This window comes from Pogonomyrmex barbatus, unplaced genomic scaffold, assembly GCF_055798465.1.
Source record: "Pogonomyrmex barbatus isolate J1 unplaced genomic scaffold, ASM5579846v1 scaffold10, whole genome shotgun sequence".
In the NCBI taxonomy this organism is placed as follows: Eukaryota; Metazoa; Arthropoda; class Insecta; order Hymenoptera; family Formicidae; genus Pogonomyrmex; species Pogonomyrmex barbatus.
The window spans coordinates 6,697,125-6,715,501 of NW_028297099.1; the positions used below are offsets into that span (position 1 = coordinate 6,697,125).

General features: G+C 38.0%; 1 protein-coding gene across 6 annotated transcripts; it reads right to left on the bottom strand.

The window, feature by feature from the left end:
- Positions 1-821: 821 nt before the first annotated feature.
- On the bottom strand, positions 822-16,531 carry Syt1 (synaptotagmin 1). Of its 6 annotated transcripts, XM_089070586.1 has the most exons (11): positions 15,781-16,041; positions 11,512-11,571; positions 10,563-10,686; positions 10,247-10,357; positions 9,924-10,069; positions 9,744-9,842; positions 9,288-9,482; positions 8,901-9,077; positions 8,442-8,693; positions 7,719-7,940; positions 822-7,457 (listed from the first exon to the last, which is right to left on the bottom strand). In XM_089070586.1, the coding sequence occupies exons 2-10, from the start codon at positions 11,518-11,520 to the stop codon at positions 7,746-7,748; spliced, it is 1,308 nt and encodes a 435-aa protein (XP_088926712.1). In that variant the 5' UTR covers positions 11,521-11,571; positions 15,781-16,041; the 3' UTR covers positions 822-7,457; positions 7,719-7,745. The 6 variants fall into 6 exon arrangements, with proteins under 6 accessions (XP_088926712.1, XP_011641138.1, XP_011641139.1 ...); XM_011642836.3 differs by lacking the exons at positions 11,512-11,571; positions 15,781-16,041 and adding an exon at positions 16,068-16,531; XM_011642837.3 differs by lacking the exon at positions 11,512-11,571 and having other exon boundaries at positions 15,781-16,040.
- Between the last annotated feature and the right edge of the window lie 1,846 nt (positions 16,532-18,377).

The following is an 18,377-nucleotide window of genomic DNA, read 5'->3' on the forward strand; positions in this document are numbered from 1 at the left end:
TCTCTCTCTCCGTTCTCTCTGGATGGAACAGTCTCGTTTAGGTTGCGCGATGATCGACGTGAAGAGCAGAAATTGCGTGCCTCGTGCCGTTCATTGACGTCCGATCGATGACCGATTAATTAAGTATAGTCAAAGATTCGCGTGCTTAACACGTAACACTTTCACTCCCGCTCTTACCGCGCTGGTTCTCGTACGCGTTATTTATTTAAAGCCGCGCGTGTTTACGAGATGGGAATCTTTCAGTGTATGCAGACGAATCTGTTTGTCATGTTTAAACGTGCATATTCTATTCCAACAGATCGCGTCACCGAACGTTGTAAAAAACGAGTTGAGTTACATCAAGTGAGGTAGCTTTGCGCAACGAATTTATTTTGTAAGATTTGCGAAGTTTTCGAAAATCTGTATTTTCGAGTGTCTGTATCTCGTTAAAATTTATAAAGCTATTTCACAACGGTAAAGTAATATATTTTGTAAAACACATGATCCGCTTGCGTAGTTTTAAATTTAATTTTACGTTGTATAGTATTCTAATATAAATCCTCTTTTATTCCTCCCTTCTAAAGTCACCTCCGGTAGCGCGATCCAAATCGTTGTGCGATAGTTGTGTAATACATCATTATTAATATGTCATAATTAAATTTTGTAGTCTATAATGTGATTGATTTGAACCTGGGAGCAAAGGCTTTTGTCTTGTGAAGAGATCTTTGCAATACAAACATTACTAGACTGTACTTGTGTTTTATTCAATTCGACTACTTGTACTCACTGCTTTAACAGATTTCTTTCGTATGGGTATCCTCGCAACAACAACATCAAGGCCATTTTATGTTAACAACAATATTTATTACATAATAATTATTACGATAATAGTAATAACTTCTATGGATTTACAATATACTGCCGCACTAAACCTTAATAGTATGTATAATATGCAATGGAATGATTACAAGTCGATACATCTTCGTTTCAAGTCGGAGGCGCTTCGGCGGCCTCGATTTTTCTTTTCTCTTTTCCGAAAGATGGGACCTTCGCGAGGTTTGTATATTTTCTAGAGATATGATCTTTCCTACGATCACGATGCTCGCCGGTGCTCGATCTGTGCTCCAACACGCTCCGTACTCACATCATACGTACGTAGGCAAAGACGCATCCGAATTTTTTTTAAATATCATCGACCCCGATCTCGAGATACGACGAGCATCCGTCGAGCATCGTCTCGAGGAATTAAGCGATTTCACGTGAGCTAGAAACAAAGTACGTATCTTACGGTGAAAAACGCGATAATGTAAACCGTAAAGGTGGACAATGCTAGTCTCCCTCGAAATTTTAATCTCGGTGCAGGAATCTTTTCCGCGCATTACAGCAATAATCGATTGCAGTATAATAAACGTCATCAATTAGTTCTATGCTGAATAAAATGTTCCATAAAGTAAACAAAGATAATCAATTATCGAACGAGTTTTATGAGACGTGATAAAAAAAATGTCCTAAAAAAAAAATCTCATCGAAATATTACAAGTATCAAGATTTAGCAATTTATTTGCTTATTAAAGAGTTCGATTTAACGCAATAAAATCGTAGATTGTTACGTTATCCTTGACACTTTTTTCTTAGCAGACGGTAAGAGAAAGTAGTTTTGTCGGCAAGGCTCGTAATTATGTCATCACAAAACATAGATCATCGATGCCGAATCATCGTTCGATTTTTTTTCGCGATGTGGAATGAAATTTTTTTTATGGAGAGGTAAAAACGCAGTTCTCGTTCTCCGGGTAAACTCGCTTCTTCGAGGACGTCACGTCCGGACTAAACTACAGTTTTACAAATGCTCTTTTCGCGTGTTCCACTTTTATTTACACCCTTTTTTTTTCTTTTTTATTTTCGTGCGCGCTACATGCTGTTGCTCGGCGATCGGTATACATGTGCATGAACGGATTTAACGCTAACGTATATCGATTACTTAAACGGAGATCCATCTTTCTCTCCTCCTTTCGCTCGCGATGCACTCGAGAAACACTCACATGATCGCATTTATTTCCGTAAAACGGAAATAAATCACGCTCTCGCACGCCTCTCGCGACGGTTGAAATCCAGTCTAAATGACCAGCGATAAAAGTGTCGATGCCTCTGAGAATTGCTGATTTCAATTCAAATGATCGATGCATATGTTTTTTCTTTTTTTCTTTTCTTAGAGGAGTGTTTGCGAGGTTCTTATCGATTATATTATTAGTTGCAATATATTTTCTGCCGTTCTGGTCTCTCTCTCTCTCTCTCTCTCTCTCTCTCTCTCTCTCTCTCTCTCTCTTTCTTTTTTAGCCTGCTGGATGGATCGATCGTGATTTCCTGACGAGTCGCGTGTTTCGCCCAACATGATCCTGAGATCAGCGTACGATCTACGACTATCACACTACACAGTGCACGTTACTTAGTTTCTATTACTTCATCACGTTATATTTTTCACCATCTCTACTTAGATACGTTACTCGTAAATGGTAAATGGTAATAATCGATATCAATGACGATGTCAATACAATGAGCGACATTGTACACATAGGACGTACGTGGTTTTTCTTAACCAGATCCATTCTCTTTTCGATCGCACCTTTTCTGCTCCCGCTCCCTCTCTCCCTCCTTCCTCTCCATCTCTTTCTTTCAGCAACGTATCCGTCTTAATGTTCAAACATGGAAAGAGGAACAATTGAAAAGAGAGTAGATCCATTTCTAGCTAAATTTTTAATCCGCGAGCGATGGCGTCGACCAGTTCCGTCGCTGTTCCGTTGGCGCCGTCGATGGCGGAAATCATTTCGTAAGAGATGAAATTACTTCGAAAGCGACGGAAGCATTAAACTGTTGCACACACGTCCGATAATAGGAATGAACGCACGGTACTTCCGACGCACGTAAAATCGCAAACGAGCTGACGTTCACGCGCCCCGAAAGTCCCGATTGCAATTGCAATTTTTATATCTCGCATTTGCTGAAACGCAATTTACAAAAAAATAAGAAACAAACTGGGAAATTAAATTGAACGGAAGCATCGAGTTTATTTGAAGTAGAATTCAATATAGTACTTTTTAACTCAGGGACGACTATAAATATTTAATTAATTTTTCTATTCTTTGTCATTTTTCCATTCTTAATTTTATTTTAACTCTGCAATATAATCGGATAAATCACGATCGCAGCTGTCTCTCGGTCGACGCCACGCTCCCGATTTTTCAACAATATATTGATCCATGAATTTTCGTTAAAGTGTTTTAAGTACAGTGCTGCTACCGTAATAACGTGCCTCTCGCACATGCTCTACCCGATACATTATCGTTTACGATAATTGGTCCTGAATAAACGATAAAATCAAACCTGGTAACACGATATCGGCGAGGGATTTTACGATCGCGTGGATCACGATCTCGTTGTCGCGTCATACGAAGATCGACAACGAGTCGCGATGCGCGATCGTAAGATGAAAATTCTAGGAAAAGGGGAAGGAGGCTTCTTCCAAGGCCTGCGACACGCTAAAAGAGATTAAAAGACGCAATTTGCGAATCGTTACTCTAACATTCTAACTGTTTGACAATAAGGTTTACGGATTTCCTAAATCTGCGCGTGTGATAAATGCTATGCGTTGTCGTTTCCTGATGATCGAATCTCCTCCGGTCGATCCGTCCGTCGCGGAGGAGACTTCCAATCGACGATTATCTCTCGCTTTGCGAATTCACAAAGCGAGACTTTATTTATTTCGATGAGTGACGATATAGTCAGCGTCTCATTCCACACGTAAAATTTCAACTTTTTTTTCCGATCGATCTTCCACTTGGGATTGACGTCAGCCTTTAACGATAAGAACAGAAAATGTATCGAATTGTCAGAAATATATTACATGTATGTAATTAATTGCAAAGAATTATCTATATTTGTTATATTAATTAATTTTTTTACTACGAGGTAATTTGAAGAGGAGAAAGAAATTTCGATCGAAAATGATTTCTAAAATTTAACAATATATACGTTGCATTTGAAATAGGAAATTGATTAAACGGAAAGAAAAACCAATATCTTCTCAATGTTGCGCTTCTGTCATTTTCCGAAAGTGGTAGTACGCTTAGATTTTCGTAGCACGTTTCCCGTTAATAGGGATAAAGATATATAGGTGGATTAGTTTTGAAACAGAGAGAGATATGGGAAAAGGATCGAGAATGCCTTTAGCAGCTCCATTCATTCCCCGCAAGAGAAACTTCACTCTACAATAAATTACTTTAATCTTCATGTTGTAACGATAATAGATGTGTAACGCGTAATTATAATCTTATATACACCGAGCAAACGCTACGATACAAAGCTAAAATCAATAAATATCGCCAAATAGTTCATTCTCGCTGTCCTCGGTTATTATTAACATTATTGTGATTATTATTATTATTATTATTATTATTATTTATCGTTAGTTATTATTATATATTATCAAGAGACGCGATGTGTGTTTTTTATATATATATATATATATAGAGCGTCCATATCCTTGTACCTAGAATGAGCATATCCTTTTATTCACAGGCATACACATATTTTGATGAAAAGTAATATTTATTTAATAATTTAAACAATAATTCTTTTAACAAGTGAATTATAATTAAATTTATCCGTAAATAGAATAGATTTGAATAAAACGTAATGAAATATTAAAAACTTTATACAAATTTATAAAGAAACCTCCTCAAAACCCCTCGAAGTTCAGGATTTTTGATCATCCTAAGTATATCATCAATTGGACGCTGCTGTGTTCTTATTATACCATCACTAGATATCGCATATATAACTTCTCTCTCGGGTTATCACAACTAAACTTGCACCAGCTATATATAATTAAAAGAAGACGACGGACCAACGAACAGCGTGTTAATCATAATCATAAACGAAAAACATTCTTAGCACACATATTTACATAAGAAAATTGAGATCAACTTCAACAAATCGCATCAACAAATTTGCATGGACGCGTGAAGTGTTCCCCATGATTTGAAAATTTATTGTGAAATTGAGCGAGTATTATCTTAACGCGAAAATGTCCCGTTTGTCAATAAAGAGTTGCAATATGAAATGAATTGAAAATATTCCCAACTAATACTGGAATTTCGCTACTCTACAACAGACGATGATACTTATTATTTTGTATATTCAAGTTTCTCATTCCCTCCCATTCTGCATTTCATATCTAATCGCGACACGGATATCCTCGGAGACGTCCAGTGATATCGTTGGATTCCGTTGCTATTACGGTTGTTCGGCGATACTGTTAATTAACGGATCGTTTAACGCAAGTCAGGATAAATAGGCCCGTTTGCGATTTATGACTAGAAACAATAGCAGTATAACTCACGGCAGATGTAACTCACGATATCATGCATATTATGTATATATGTGTGTGTGCGCGCGCGTGTGTGTGTGTGTGTGTGTGTGTGTGTGTGTGTGTGTGTGTGTGTGTGTGTGTGTGTGTGTGTGTGTGTGTGTGTGTGTGTGTGTGTGTGTGTGTGTGTGTGTGTGTGTGTGTGCACGTGTACAATGGGTGACAGCGAGTAGAAAATTGCATAGTTGCACGTAAAAAGCTGACGCCCGATTGCATCACGTCGTGCGCGCGGTGTATGCGATTTCTTCCTCGCAAACCGGACAGCTTGGCTTTGTACGAGCGTGGTCCATCGATCGAAGCGTATCGCATACTCATCTACAGAAGCCGAGTAAGACTAGCGAAGTATTACAATCGACGACACGAAAACTTTCCCAACGAATTGTCTCGTGTCTGCACTCGACATCCGACTTTATCAGAGTCACGCGCGTACATTTTTTTTTAAAAACGTTTCGTACAACGAAATCTAATCACGTAACACGCGCATATAAATAAAACAACGATAATATAACTTTTTCAACGTATAACATAATTTAATATAACATAATGATATAATAAGAGGAATATAACAATGAGAAATATAGATTACATATATAGCCATAGTGTGATTTAACTCACATAAACTTTTCGTTTGACGTATGTGTTGTAAGTACCCACTACGCGTAAAATATATCATCGAATTAGAAATTTATCATTACAAATTCTTCTTTTTAATCAGGTAGGAAGTCATTTTCGCGAGCAACTGGATCTAGGGTGATCTAGGGGATCTCGGTTGAAATCGGCCGACAATTTTTCTCCCGCGGTCGTGCTATTTTACTTCACGCTAACATATCGTGAGTTCTCCATTACAAATGGTGCATAATCCGAGTTCCTAGCTACAGTAACACGAGGGGTATAATCGCGAATTCAAGCACCGCTTCGCGGGTCGCACGAAAATACGCCACGCGCCGTTTCATCCGAAGATCAATACAGAAACGTCCATCTTGCTTAAAGCGACGTTTAATGCGACGTTCAACGAGCCGCGCTTTGACCTTTCGAGGTGCACGGGAGAGTTCAGTGCACGACGCGATCTCGATTTCTTCTTTTCGAGGTAACTCAAAGTGAAGCGATAAGTCGCTCGCGCGAAGGAGCGATACGCGAACGACACGTTCACGTTCAATGCCTCGTTAAAGGACTCGATAAAAGGAAAAACGACGCAGAAGTCGGAAAGTCAATAATACATAATACGTAAAATCGGATACTTCTCTATAAAAGCGCGAAAGCCTTTGCCTTCGCGAAAAAAAAGAAGCAATTTAATTTCTTATTTCGAATTATAATTTTCGTCTCTTGAGACTTTGTTGTTTTTTTTTTTTTTCCTTCTTCTTACTGAGCCCCTCGATTATATCATAATCCATATTTCTGGATCTTTTACAAATCCGAATGGTACATTTTCATTCATCACTGTCATTTCGCGCACAGACGCTACCGGGAACGTTCGCATCATCATCGTATGCTTTCTCCCTAGGAAGAAGATTATGCCGCTATTTTTACGGACAATGCAACAGAAACTGTTATGTATATGTATACTTCTTCTTATAACATGAACGACGCATTTAGAAAGTATATTACGGAAACTTGCGATCGAAGAAACGAAACAAGATGGAAGCCTATCTAAGAGATAATGATGTATTTCCTTGAAGCGTCGATATTTTTTTTTTTTCTTTTGTGTATCTTCAACGTTTTCCTTGCTCGATATCTCAAAAAGGATGTTTATACTTGAAATCATTCAACGTTACATCTACAGAGAGAAGTATATTAGATATACGTATATATACAAGACACTACATTCTCCATGTGGGAACATATTATTTTAATGTTAAATCCTTCATGGTTGGTATTTTTATCGTTTAGTTAATCATAGATTATTAATAACTATTAAATATGGATTTGTTTTTATCTTTTTCTCTCTATGGATTTTTCTTTCTTTTCCTTTCTCCCTTTCTCTACACCCTTCTCTACTTTTCTTACTCTTCTTCGTTCCTCTCTCTCTCTCTCTCTTTTTCTCTCTCGATCGATTATCCTGTAAGGAAAGGACTACTTTCAGAGAATCATCTCTATCATAAAACTCTTTGGAGTCAAGCAGGCGAGATAAAAGATAAGACGAGAAGAAAATCACTCGTGCAAGATATCGGAAATCTTAATGACTCTACATCTTTAATTTAATTTTTGGATGAATTTTCGGAAAATCTTGATTAGAGAAAAATCATCATTTTGAATTACTTGGAAAATTTGTTATCAGAAGTGAAATCGAGTGTTACGAATCAATTTCATCAGTACTGACCGTATATTAAGTGGAAAGTCAACGTTCTTAATCCTTCTTATCTCCGTCTTCAGGATCCTTCAGCGTGTGCCACTGAGCGATAGGACGCCTGGGAGACGCCAACATATCGGACCAATGTCTCAATTCCGTTCCACTCGCATTATATCCCAACACCACCTTCCCAATCGGTTCTGATGTGCCGATACGATCGTAATCTACTACAGTGACGACGAGTTGTACTTTCTGAAAAACCATGTGCCAAAATATCAACATTAAAATGTAGTATATATCATTATTCTTATTATTCCACACACACACACACACACACACACACACATATATTTTACTTAAAAAGTTGAGCAGTACAATTTATATCAGCGTAAGTGAAGAAATACAATTGTGAGAAAAGAAATTCAAAATTATGAACAATTATTACGATGAAAATATTTAAGTATATTCTAAATACAAGAGACTAATTTCTGATTGACAACAACAAGACTAATTAAAATGTTAAGTAATTTACTTTGTTTACATTGCATTTAATCCGTTAGTTATTACATGAATAAAATAATTATTTTTTTCTTATAATGAGAAAAACAAAGCATTCCGTATCAATTATTAAATAGTAAAAACTTTAAAATACTTCTTTCTCCTTTAATTATCCATCTTTAATTTTCTCAATTTTTCATAATTGTTATTTATTAATTGAAATCTTGATAAAACAAACTATACTTTTTTACGTACCTGTATCTGCTCGAAGGGTACCTCGAAAGTAAATGATTCGTTGTAATACGGATTAAGAGTGCATTTCTTGATCGACGTTTTCTTCTTCTTCAATCTCTTTCCATTTTGCATCAATGCGATTTTAACGTAAGGATCTGAGAGGCCACCGACATCCATCTTCTTCAGGTTCTTGGCTTCCAGAATGACCACTGTGAGCTTTCCGGCCGTTGGTACGTATCTCAATGAGAAGCATATGTCACCCAGTTTGTTATCCTGCAAGTATCAAAAAATCCCGTCTTATATACATTTTCTGTATACAAAATATTTCAAAATTTTAACTATTATTATTTACTATCATTACTAGACTAGTTATCTTTATTTTGGCAAAAAGAAAATACATGTTCGTGGACTTATACATTAAATTCTGTATTGTTTTATTCTGTATCGTCATAGTTGTCTTAATTCTCCAATTGGACTCACCTGTCCACCTTCACCTTCAACACTCTGTAGTTCTCTCCATTCCTCAATCGTTTGCGCTAGATCAATTTGGCAGAGCGGCACTTTAACTTCGCCAATCTGATCGTGTTTCGAAAATCTGTCAAAGTCGAAGATGGCGAAGACCAGAGTTTTGTTCATGGCATCGGCATAAGGGACGCTCTGTATAAATGTGTCCATTAATAAAAATAAAAATATTAGAAGAAATTACGACAATATAATTTTATTAAAGAAATAGAATGAATTAAGGAAATTTAAAATGTTCTAGAGATTGTATTTTATTTTAAAATTATTAATATTTATATAAAATTATAATTTTTCTGTATTACGTATGGAATGTATTCTGTAGGAATATTACAATTCTTAACTAACCTTAAACGTGAACGTTTCATTGAAGACCGGATTTAACGTCTTTCTGTGGACTTTTGTCTCGAACTTTTTCTTTTTATCTGGCAATAAATACACTTTTACATATGGATCTGATGTGCCACCCATGTCCAATGCCGGCAGTTCTTCCGCTTGTATTACCGTTACGGCGAGGCTGTTGGAATTAAAATCGTACTCAAGCTGCAATCAAATACGTTGATTTTTTTTAAACATTCACATTACACATCGCACATATAACAAAAACAGTAAAGTTCAAGCAAAATCCAAGAAATAGTTGTATTAATAACGCAAAAGAATATAGAATTTAGATTGCAAATTAATTTTCCTTAGTTTATTTTAATTTTAGATAACTCGCTTATTTGATTTTTGCCACTTGATAATCTGTAATCAGTACTGATAAAGGTGCTGACAAAAGAAGACGGTCAAGGAACGGATGTGTACCTTGTACTGTAGTTTTCCGAGTTTAACTTCGCTCTGCTTACTCTCAGCCTCGTCCGGTTCCTCGGCATTGTCCGTCAATTCTTCCATATCCGGCTGAACCTTCGCATATCGAAGTGGATTCCACGAGGGTAAAGTATGTTTCTAATGTCTACATAAAGTCACGGCACACTGAATACATACCTTGTCCTTGTACGTGCTCCCCAAAAGCTGTACGGATTTTAGGTCCACCGCGCCCTTCAGTCCCTTCTTGCCGTCTTTGGAGCGTCGTTTGCGACAACATCTTCGTATACAGCAGAAGCAGATGCCGAGAACAATTATGCCTACTCCTATCGGGAAAAGAGGCGCAAAAATATATATATATATTTTAATCAAATTTCATCATAAATGATGCATATATAAATATATATATATATATATATATATATATATATATATATATATGTGTGTGTGTGTATCATGCAGATCTATTTGAAGGGAACGCATGTTAACAAGTGTTCCGTTACCTATTAAAATAGCAACAAGACCCCATGTTGGTATTCCTACTTCTTTTCCTAAGTTTTCAAGTTTAGCCTCCAAGGTTTTCTTTGGACTTTCAGTTACGACCTCCTCCGTTTCTGGAAACAAGTAGCTTAAGTTAATATTTCGCGAAAAGGATCGATTATACAGAATGCACGTGTCTGCATTTTAACTATTATTTAATACTATTAATTAATCCGACACGCTGACAATTAAATTTTAATTTTGCGATACGACGCAAAAACGCGGGATTTAAATTTATTGGCTATAATGCTTGGGGTATAAAGCCGAAGGAAGACTCACCAGTTCCTTTTCCCTCGGCATATGTAGGAAGTTGTATATCCGCCTCGGTCGTATCGATGCTGACTTCCTCGCTACGCGTTTTAGCGGTGTTTGTGTCTCTTTTGAATCTGAACGGTGGCATTTTCTGCATCAGAAAGACGTTGTTGTTATAAACTCACGTTATGCCGCGAGACAACAATTCGCTCCACATCGTTTTACGCGGTAAACGCGGCGAGATTCCGCCTTTGCGGCGGACGATTTCCGAATCTTGTCCCGAATAAAGTTTCCAAAGTGACTCGAAGTGCTCGAATTAATTAATGGCGATGTCTAGCGTAGTCACCAACAATGGAGCATGACGCTACGTAAGCACCGCCACTAAAGCCGGATGCCACTCGAGATTTCGTAATCTACGAGAGCGCGCTTCCGCGCGCGCGTGTGTTTCAAGCCGCATGCGTATCTGGAAAAAAACCTGGGACCCCGAGGATGGCGATGAATACTATTAACGAGAGCACAATACGCAAATACGATATTTGCGCGCGACGCGCGTCACACCGTTTATCGCGCGTAGAAAGTAGAAAATAGCATTCCGGTGTAAACAGCGGCCATTCATAAAGGGTAATCGCAGCCCTTTGCACTGACATCGGCCTTGACGCGAGACTCGAGACTCTTTTCCAAACAGAAAATGATGACCAAGAGAGACCTTACGCGGCTCTTTTTCCTCGGGGATTGGACGGGAGGGATTGGATGGGGGGGTGGGAGTCTTCGCGGATTGATTTTCATTATCGGAACTCGCTCTCGAATTATCGCATGAATTCTGATATAGCGATGACAACGACCGAACGGATTTTGTGTCGCTTGAGTGATTCCCGTCGAATCCCGCTGGTGGAAAACAATGTCTCTCCGCGAAAAGGTTGCCGAGACAGGGCTGAAGGGAGGCAGACGCGATATAATAATAAAAGCGGTGCCTTACCTCGCGCATGGCGATGTATTATCGAGCAATGCGTGGGAGTTCGTTCGCGTCAATCCATAACTGAACGACGGGCGAAAGAAATAAAGGGAGATGAGATGGGAAGTTACGATGCGAAAGGGAGAGAATTGTTGAGATTTCGTATCAAGTGCTGGGGATTAAGAAGCGAGAGGAACGAGAACTCGAAAGGTGGAACTGAAATCTGATTATGCCGGAGTGGAACACGAAATGTCTCGTGAAATGTCTCGTTCTCGGCTTCTCGATGATTTTATCTTTCGCACGCGGAGTCTCAGAACTAATTAATTTATGCATAAGGGGGGGGGAGGTACACAATTTTATAAATATAATTTTGTAAAACGAGGTGGAAATGTGCCTTGCATTGCTACGTTTCGCTTTATGAGAAATTAAATTAGCCTCTTCAACTTTTTATACCATTCCTTTTCTAGCGGCACATGGAGATGGAAGCACATTCGCTTTGCTACAGACATAACACAAAAAAATAAAGTTTTTCGGAAAATAAGTTCAAACGTTTTGAATCAATAAGATTTCATTCTATTATTTTCAAATGCGATTTCGGTATGTGACCAATATGATTAATAGTAGAGAAATAAAAGTTTCATTAGTTCTTCATTCAGTGTATTGAATTCTCATTTACTCTGAAAATAAATCCTTAAAAGCAATTTGTTTAACTTATAACTTTATGCAAAATTAAAAGTTTTAGAAGCGAGTTTTAAAAGTTTAATTATACCACGTTCTACCAGTAATAAGAATTTCAGAAAGACATGTACTTTTTCGCAAACAACTCAGATATGATATAATTTATGAACTGTGTCATTATTATAGAAAATAAGCGATATATTTTTTGTATGCTTTATATTAGCTTTATATTAAGATTTTTTTCTCGTTGTATATAATTAAAATATCCTGAGATGTATGAGCATTTGTATTCGTCTATCGATGCTTGTCGACGCAGAAGATGTCTCTGTACTTTTTTTAAAACTTGCAAGAATATAATGTAAGAACGTACTTTGGATGCATATACGTGATGCGTACACAAACGCGTGCAGAAATAAGTAAGCGAGATCAATAGGAATAACTTGGAAAAGGATTACTTATCCCAGATAAAATGAGAGCTCGCTCACAAGACGCCATCAGCAATGTACCGTGATAAAAGTAGGTAGCTTCTTGAATATAAAGCGCGCTCGAATAATAATATCGAGTAAATTTTTCTCCGCGGAAAAATTCGATCAAACGCCTTCGGCTTCATCAGTTAAAGAAGCCGATACGTTGTTTGAATCGACGTATAATTATTTTAAAAAGATCGCTAAAAGTTTCCATTATAAATTCAAATTAAGTTATCAATGCTTTCAACCCCCCTCCCTTCATTATCGGAAAAAAATTCATTCGCATTTTTTAATTAATTATTATACAGAATTTGAATTAGCATACAAATTTTTCGCGTTGACTTACCATTTTCGTCAGAAAGCGCAAAAAAAATGCCCGATGTTGAAAATTATTTCGAACGTGAAAAGAATTAATTTATCGCACGCTGCGCTCAAAGCCTGCGAAAAGTTTAAAATATTTCCGCCGTTTATTTCATAGTTAAAATCCACTCAGGCAAATATCAAATTTACCCTGGGAAAATTTATCGTTATCAATAGCACGTCCTTCGCTTTGCATTTAAAAACTGTTTCTTCCCTCTCTTTTTTTTTCTACCACAAAGAAGCTCTTTGGGAAAGTGAGCTTGAACGGTATATCGTTTTTTTCTCCGATGTAAACCCGCTCTTTGATGAAAAAAGAGAAGCGAGAGAAATAATAATCAAAGTGTCTCGCATTCCATTTATAAATTCGAATCGATCTATCGACTCGGTCTATCATCAGACACGGTTGAAACATTTGTCTGAATTTTGAACGATTAGGCTATACATTAATCGAAATGTCTAAATGTGGTCTAAGCCGCCCCCATAAATGCGCGTATGCGTGTAAGACGAGCACATTTAAAGAGCAAATCAATACAACTTGGTGCTGATAAATAGACAGCTAGCTAAATAATATTGTTCGCAACCATTACTCATATCCCTAATAAAAATTAATTCCGACAAAGTAACGCATATTGGAAACCATACGTATACAGATATTGCACTAATATAATATGTAAACTTATATATGTGCGCGCATATATGTGTGTGTGTGTGTGTGTGTGTGTGTGTGTGTGTGTGTGTGTGTGTGTGTGTGTATTTTTTTCCAATTATAGATAGAATAATATTATATTTCCATAAAATCAATAACGACACCCGAATTATCAATAATAAAAACTGAAAAGATATTAACAAGTTTGACTTGCATAGCGGTATAGAGACTTTTATTATACATATATGACGTAATGAGAGTTTGGAAAGTTTATTATATTGATTTATCTTAATGTCTCTCACGCGTGCCTTCCCGAAATAACCGATTTGATTGAGAGTAAACTCTTACGCGATATACTTTCTCCTTCCTGCCCGCCTGCCCATCAACAGATGTTTTCCGTAAGTTACTAAAATAACGGACACTTGTCACACTTGACTTGGCAGGCGCTTAAGAGCGTTGGAAAAATGCAAACGTTTATTGAAACGATAAAGTGTCATCTCACAAACAGCCACAAACAATTTATAGTCATAGCGAAAATGTCAATAAATTCTAAAGTGACACTCGAACACTTTCGGACTGTAATAGAAATTTGCTTGAAGAAGAGAAGATTTCTTGAATTAAACATTTCCCTCAGATATATAACTGTAGTTCAAAATGTTTAGACAATCTTTTTTCCGTTATTTAATACATTACAGATATAATTAAATAATAATATATTTTTCTAACGATCTTAAAATTTATGTAATTAATTTCATGTATAATCGAGAAACTATGAATGTGTTGCGCGAGCATATGTTGTGCAAGCATTTCTCCCTTATATTTTATTAATAACAAAGATAATATTATTTTTTAAAATATTAATAAAATATTATAAAAAAAAAGATAATTAATATTATGAAAAGGGGGCAGAGATGAAATGTAAATATCGACTCCGTGTGCCGTTTTTGAGAGGGGATCAAACACATGGATATGCGGAGACATGAAAAGCGTGTAAGAGAGAACGAGGTGTCAACGGTATCTTCTCTCTTTAAAATACCGGTCATTCGACTATCGACTGGCCTACATCCTTCTCAAGGACGACTTCATCATGATCGTTCTTGAAACATCCAACGCCCCTTTCATGAATGAACGTCTCCATGACCGCGGTACTATGAGCAAAAATGTTAAGTGTCAAAGGGATGAGGGGAAAAAGAACATGCGTTCCTTCACTCGGACGTGGTAAATGTAATGCAGCATCCATTTTAAAAAAAAAATTGCCGATCACCCTGCCAAAATAATTCCACGGAAATCGCTTGCGTTGCAAAAATCAGAACGGACACTACAAAAAAGTATGCCTCGTACATTTGTGTTTTTCAATTTGCCGGTGCTCTGCGCTCTCAGAAATCAGACGAGTCTCGCACGAGTCTCAAGAGAATCGTATAAGAAACTAAAGCGACATTTGAATATCAGAGAGTCTCGACGGCGCTCGATATCGCTTCCTGCGAGCATTTGCTCAAGAAAATTTCTGCCGGAAATTTCATAATATGTGACGGCTGCCAAAATACGACTTCGTACACGACGGCATTTAACAAAATTTTCATCGTATTATTAATCGTCAAAAGTGCCTTAAAATAAATATATAGATATTTCCGTAATTTTCTTTTAAATTTCGGTTAAATTTATGTACGTCGCACACAATTATTAAAAAAAATTTTTTTTTAATTATTTGAATAATGTACAATTACGGACGTATTTCAATTTCTCACACTCGACTTTTGTATCTTATCGCCCGTGCGAGTTATCATGCTGTTATTACATCATTATATCAATAATAATTAATTCCAGTAAAAATCTAGATTTAAATATAAAGAATTTGAATTAGCTTAATCTCTAAAAATTAAAAATCTAAAAATAAATTTGTCCATTTTCTGTTTTTCACGACAATCTGCATACATCTTTTTTTTCCAGATTAAGGGTGTTTAAGAGAATTCGCAATTTTATCGTCATTTATCCGATCCTTCGACTGTTACATATGGAAACGTACAGCGAATTAGCAGGAAGGAAAGCACAATCTGGAAAAACGACGAACGAGAAGGAAGAAGGAGGAGTCTTCATTGACCAGCGAGTCGCACTTCTGAAAGCGGTAGGAAACGATTATTTCACCTCGTCGGCGAGAAAAGCGTTCACCCTCCCTTGAAATTTCACCGCTCCCGTGAAATCTGCGTGATTCTCGGCGTAGAATCTCGTCGAACGGATAATAAAACCGCGCAGTTCCAGACGGCAATCATTAAAGACACATTTACACCGTTCACCGTGCCGAGCCGGGGGTGGTTTCTGATTATATCCGCGCGAAGGGTAAATCGATTTCTAATTTTACACCCGCCACACGGAGGATTTATCCCGATGGCCAAAGGGATCTTCGTTCGTTCGTCCGTAATGGTACTACTCACGACACGGAGGCTGTCGTCGGAGGTTTGCACCCTCTCTTTTTCACTCTCCTCTCTCGTCGAGCTGCGTCCTCCCCTGGGCGTTTACTCGGTGGTGGCGGCGACAGCGGCGGCGGCCTCGACTCGGCCTGTAACTACTTGCGGACTCGCGCGTTATATCGCGAGTATATCGGGCACAATCGGCTACGGAACGACGATTCAGGGCGTGCGGGCCGGATTTATCCCTCGTGCGATCGTACTAGAGGCGCATCGCGCTACGTCGTCCGCGCGACGAACGATGGCGGTGAAGAAACGGCCGGAAAAAGGGGGCGAGTATCCCTGATATCTGCCGTACACCAACGACGGTCCCTCGTCGACGACGACGACGACGACGACGACGACGGCGACGACCACGACGGTGACGACGACGACAGTGGAACGGAGAGACCCGGAGTGCGCCTGACCGGTGGTGGCGAACGCGAATATGGCCGCCGACGTAAATCGATAAAACACGTTACGTTTTCCGGCGGCGTTTCGACGCGCCGTTCGGAGCCGACGCTCTGCGTCGTACCCTCGCTACCCCGCGCCCGCACCCCCTGACGACGCCGACGACGAGGAGCGAGCGACGTCATCGACGCGCGCGGACGTTCGACGCGAATAGCTTCCTCGTTCTCTTTTTTGTTTTCTTTTTTTTTTTTTTTGTTTTTTTAATATTATTGTCATTTCGACAATGACGATGATACTATTCGATCAATGACGTTCACCGATGATTTTATATTAGTTTCGTATCGATACAGCAATGCGGTAGAAAAGGGTAAAGGGTGTCTGAGGAGTATCCGAGTAATGGAAAGACTAATAAAGACTATCCTCTTCCGATGTTTCTTTATCTAAACGTGCCAACAATTCTACGCAGCGCGAGATCTCTGATCTAGCAATTATTTTTTATTACTATTTAATTCGCAGCATTAATTAAGAGTACATTCGTGATGGTAAAGAAGATATGTCTATTATTATTTCTGTAATTGTCCCGAGAATATCGCGATCCGATATCTACCCTAGCGAAAATAAAGATCGGAATGTAAAGTAGCGTAACGTAGCGTAAGCGAAGTATGCTAGAAACGCGAATGAAGCCTTCTGTGAAATAAAAAAATTCGAACATCGGAATGTGAAAGAAGCGTTTATTTTTCTAAAGCGTTTGTTTTACCGTTCCAATTCACTGTTTACATTCATTTTTCAATCAATGTAGACTTAACTTTAATTACGATTTAACTTACTCTTCATTTCCTTTCTATTTTTTTATAAATAAAAAAGATAAAAAAACTAAAATAAAATAAATCTACTGGTAAAAAATGAATATTGAATATAAAAGTTTCGCTTTCGTCGCACTCTTTCCTGTATTTACGCTTCGATCTTTATTTCCGCCAGGGATATTAAACAGAGAAACAATCGCGTGCGGAAATGTCTTATCGCAGATGCAACAAACCCTCTCAATGAGGAGAACGTACACCGAGAATCTGTTGTCAAAACAGAAAGAACGTAGTCACGTTAAAATATATACACCGGTTGTATTCCGATGGGGCGCATGCCCGAATCGATCTATCATGACAGAAATCTTTCGGTATATTTGCCATATATCTCCCTGCAAAGCCGCGCTTAAATTGAATAATCCCTTCGCATACTGTAGTCTAAAAATAATGATGGCGGGAGAAGGGGACTTGCAAAATAATCACGGAAGTTGAGCAATTCCGTTAGTAGCCATTTTTACGCCACTGTACACCTGGCCGAGCCATCTATCTTTCTCCTACGAAATAATGAAGAATAATTAATGGGACCCCATTTTGCGATTTGTCTTCTTGTTAAGGGAAAATCAACTTTAATTTAATCAGAGTATATCTCAGAGTTATATGAAACTTACACGCGATATTTGTGTTGATTCTGTAAACATATCCCGCACTTCGATGTGTGTTTGACGATGATTTCTATTTGCCCGTAGTCAATTTCTGTTTCTCCGAAAGAGAACGCCATTTTATCGTTAAAAATGCACTGTATCGAATTCTCGAAATAGAAATTTCGACGACAAGATGCGCAGGGATATCGATCGCGAGATAACGCGAATATAATCCAGAATTCGCGTACGAAGAGACGACGATTCTTTCCGAGAGATGGGACATCGTGATTGGAGGGAAATCGATTTGTAACTTTATTCCATTCTCTCTCTCTCAAATATGTACACACACACACACACATATATATATATATATATATATAGATAGACACTTATGTACACATATAACTGAATAGCAGATGCTATATAAAGCTTCATAACGTCCATGT

What these genes read in the sequence shown, in the direction of transcription:
- Syt1 (XM_089070586.1), bottom strand. An exon ending in TCTTGTTGCTATTTTAATAG is followed by an intron (nt 10,070 to 10,246) that starts GTAACGGAACAC and finishes TTTTCCCGATAG; the next exon opens with GAGTAGGCATAATTGTTCTC. An exon ending in GGAGCACGTACAAGGACAAG is followed by an intron (nt 9,843 to 9,923) that starts GTATGTATTCAG and finishes CGATATGCGAAG; the next exon opens with GTTCAGCCGGATATGGAAGA.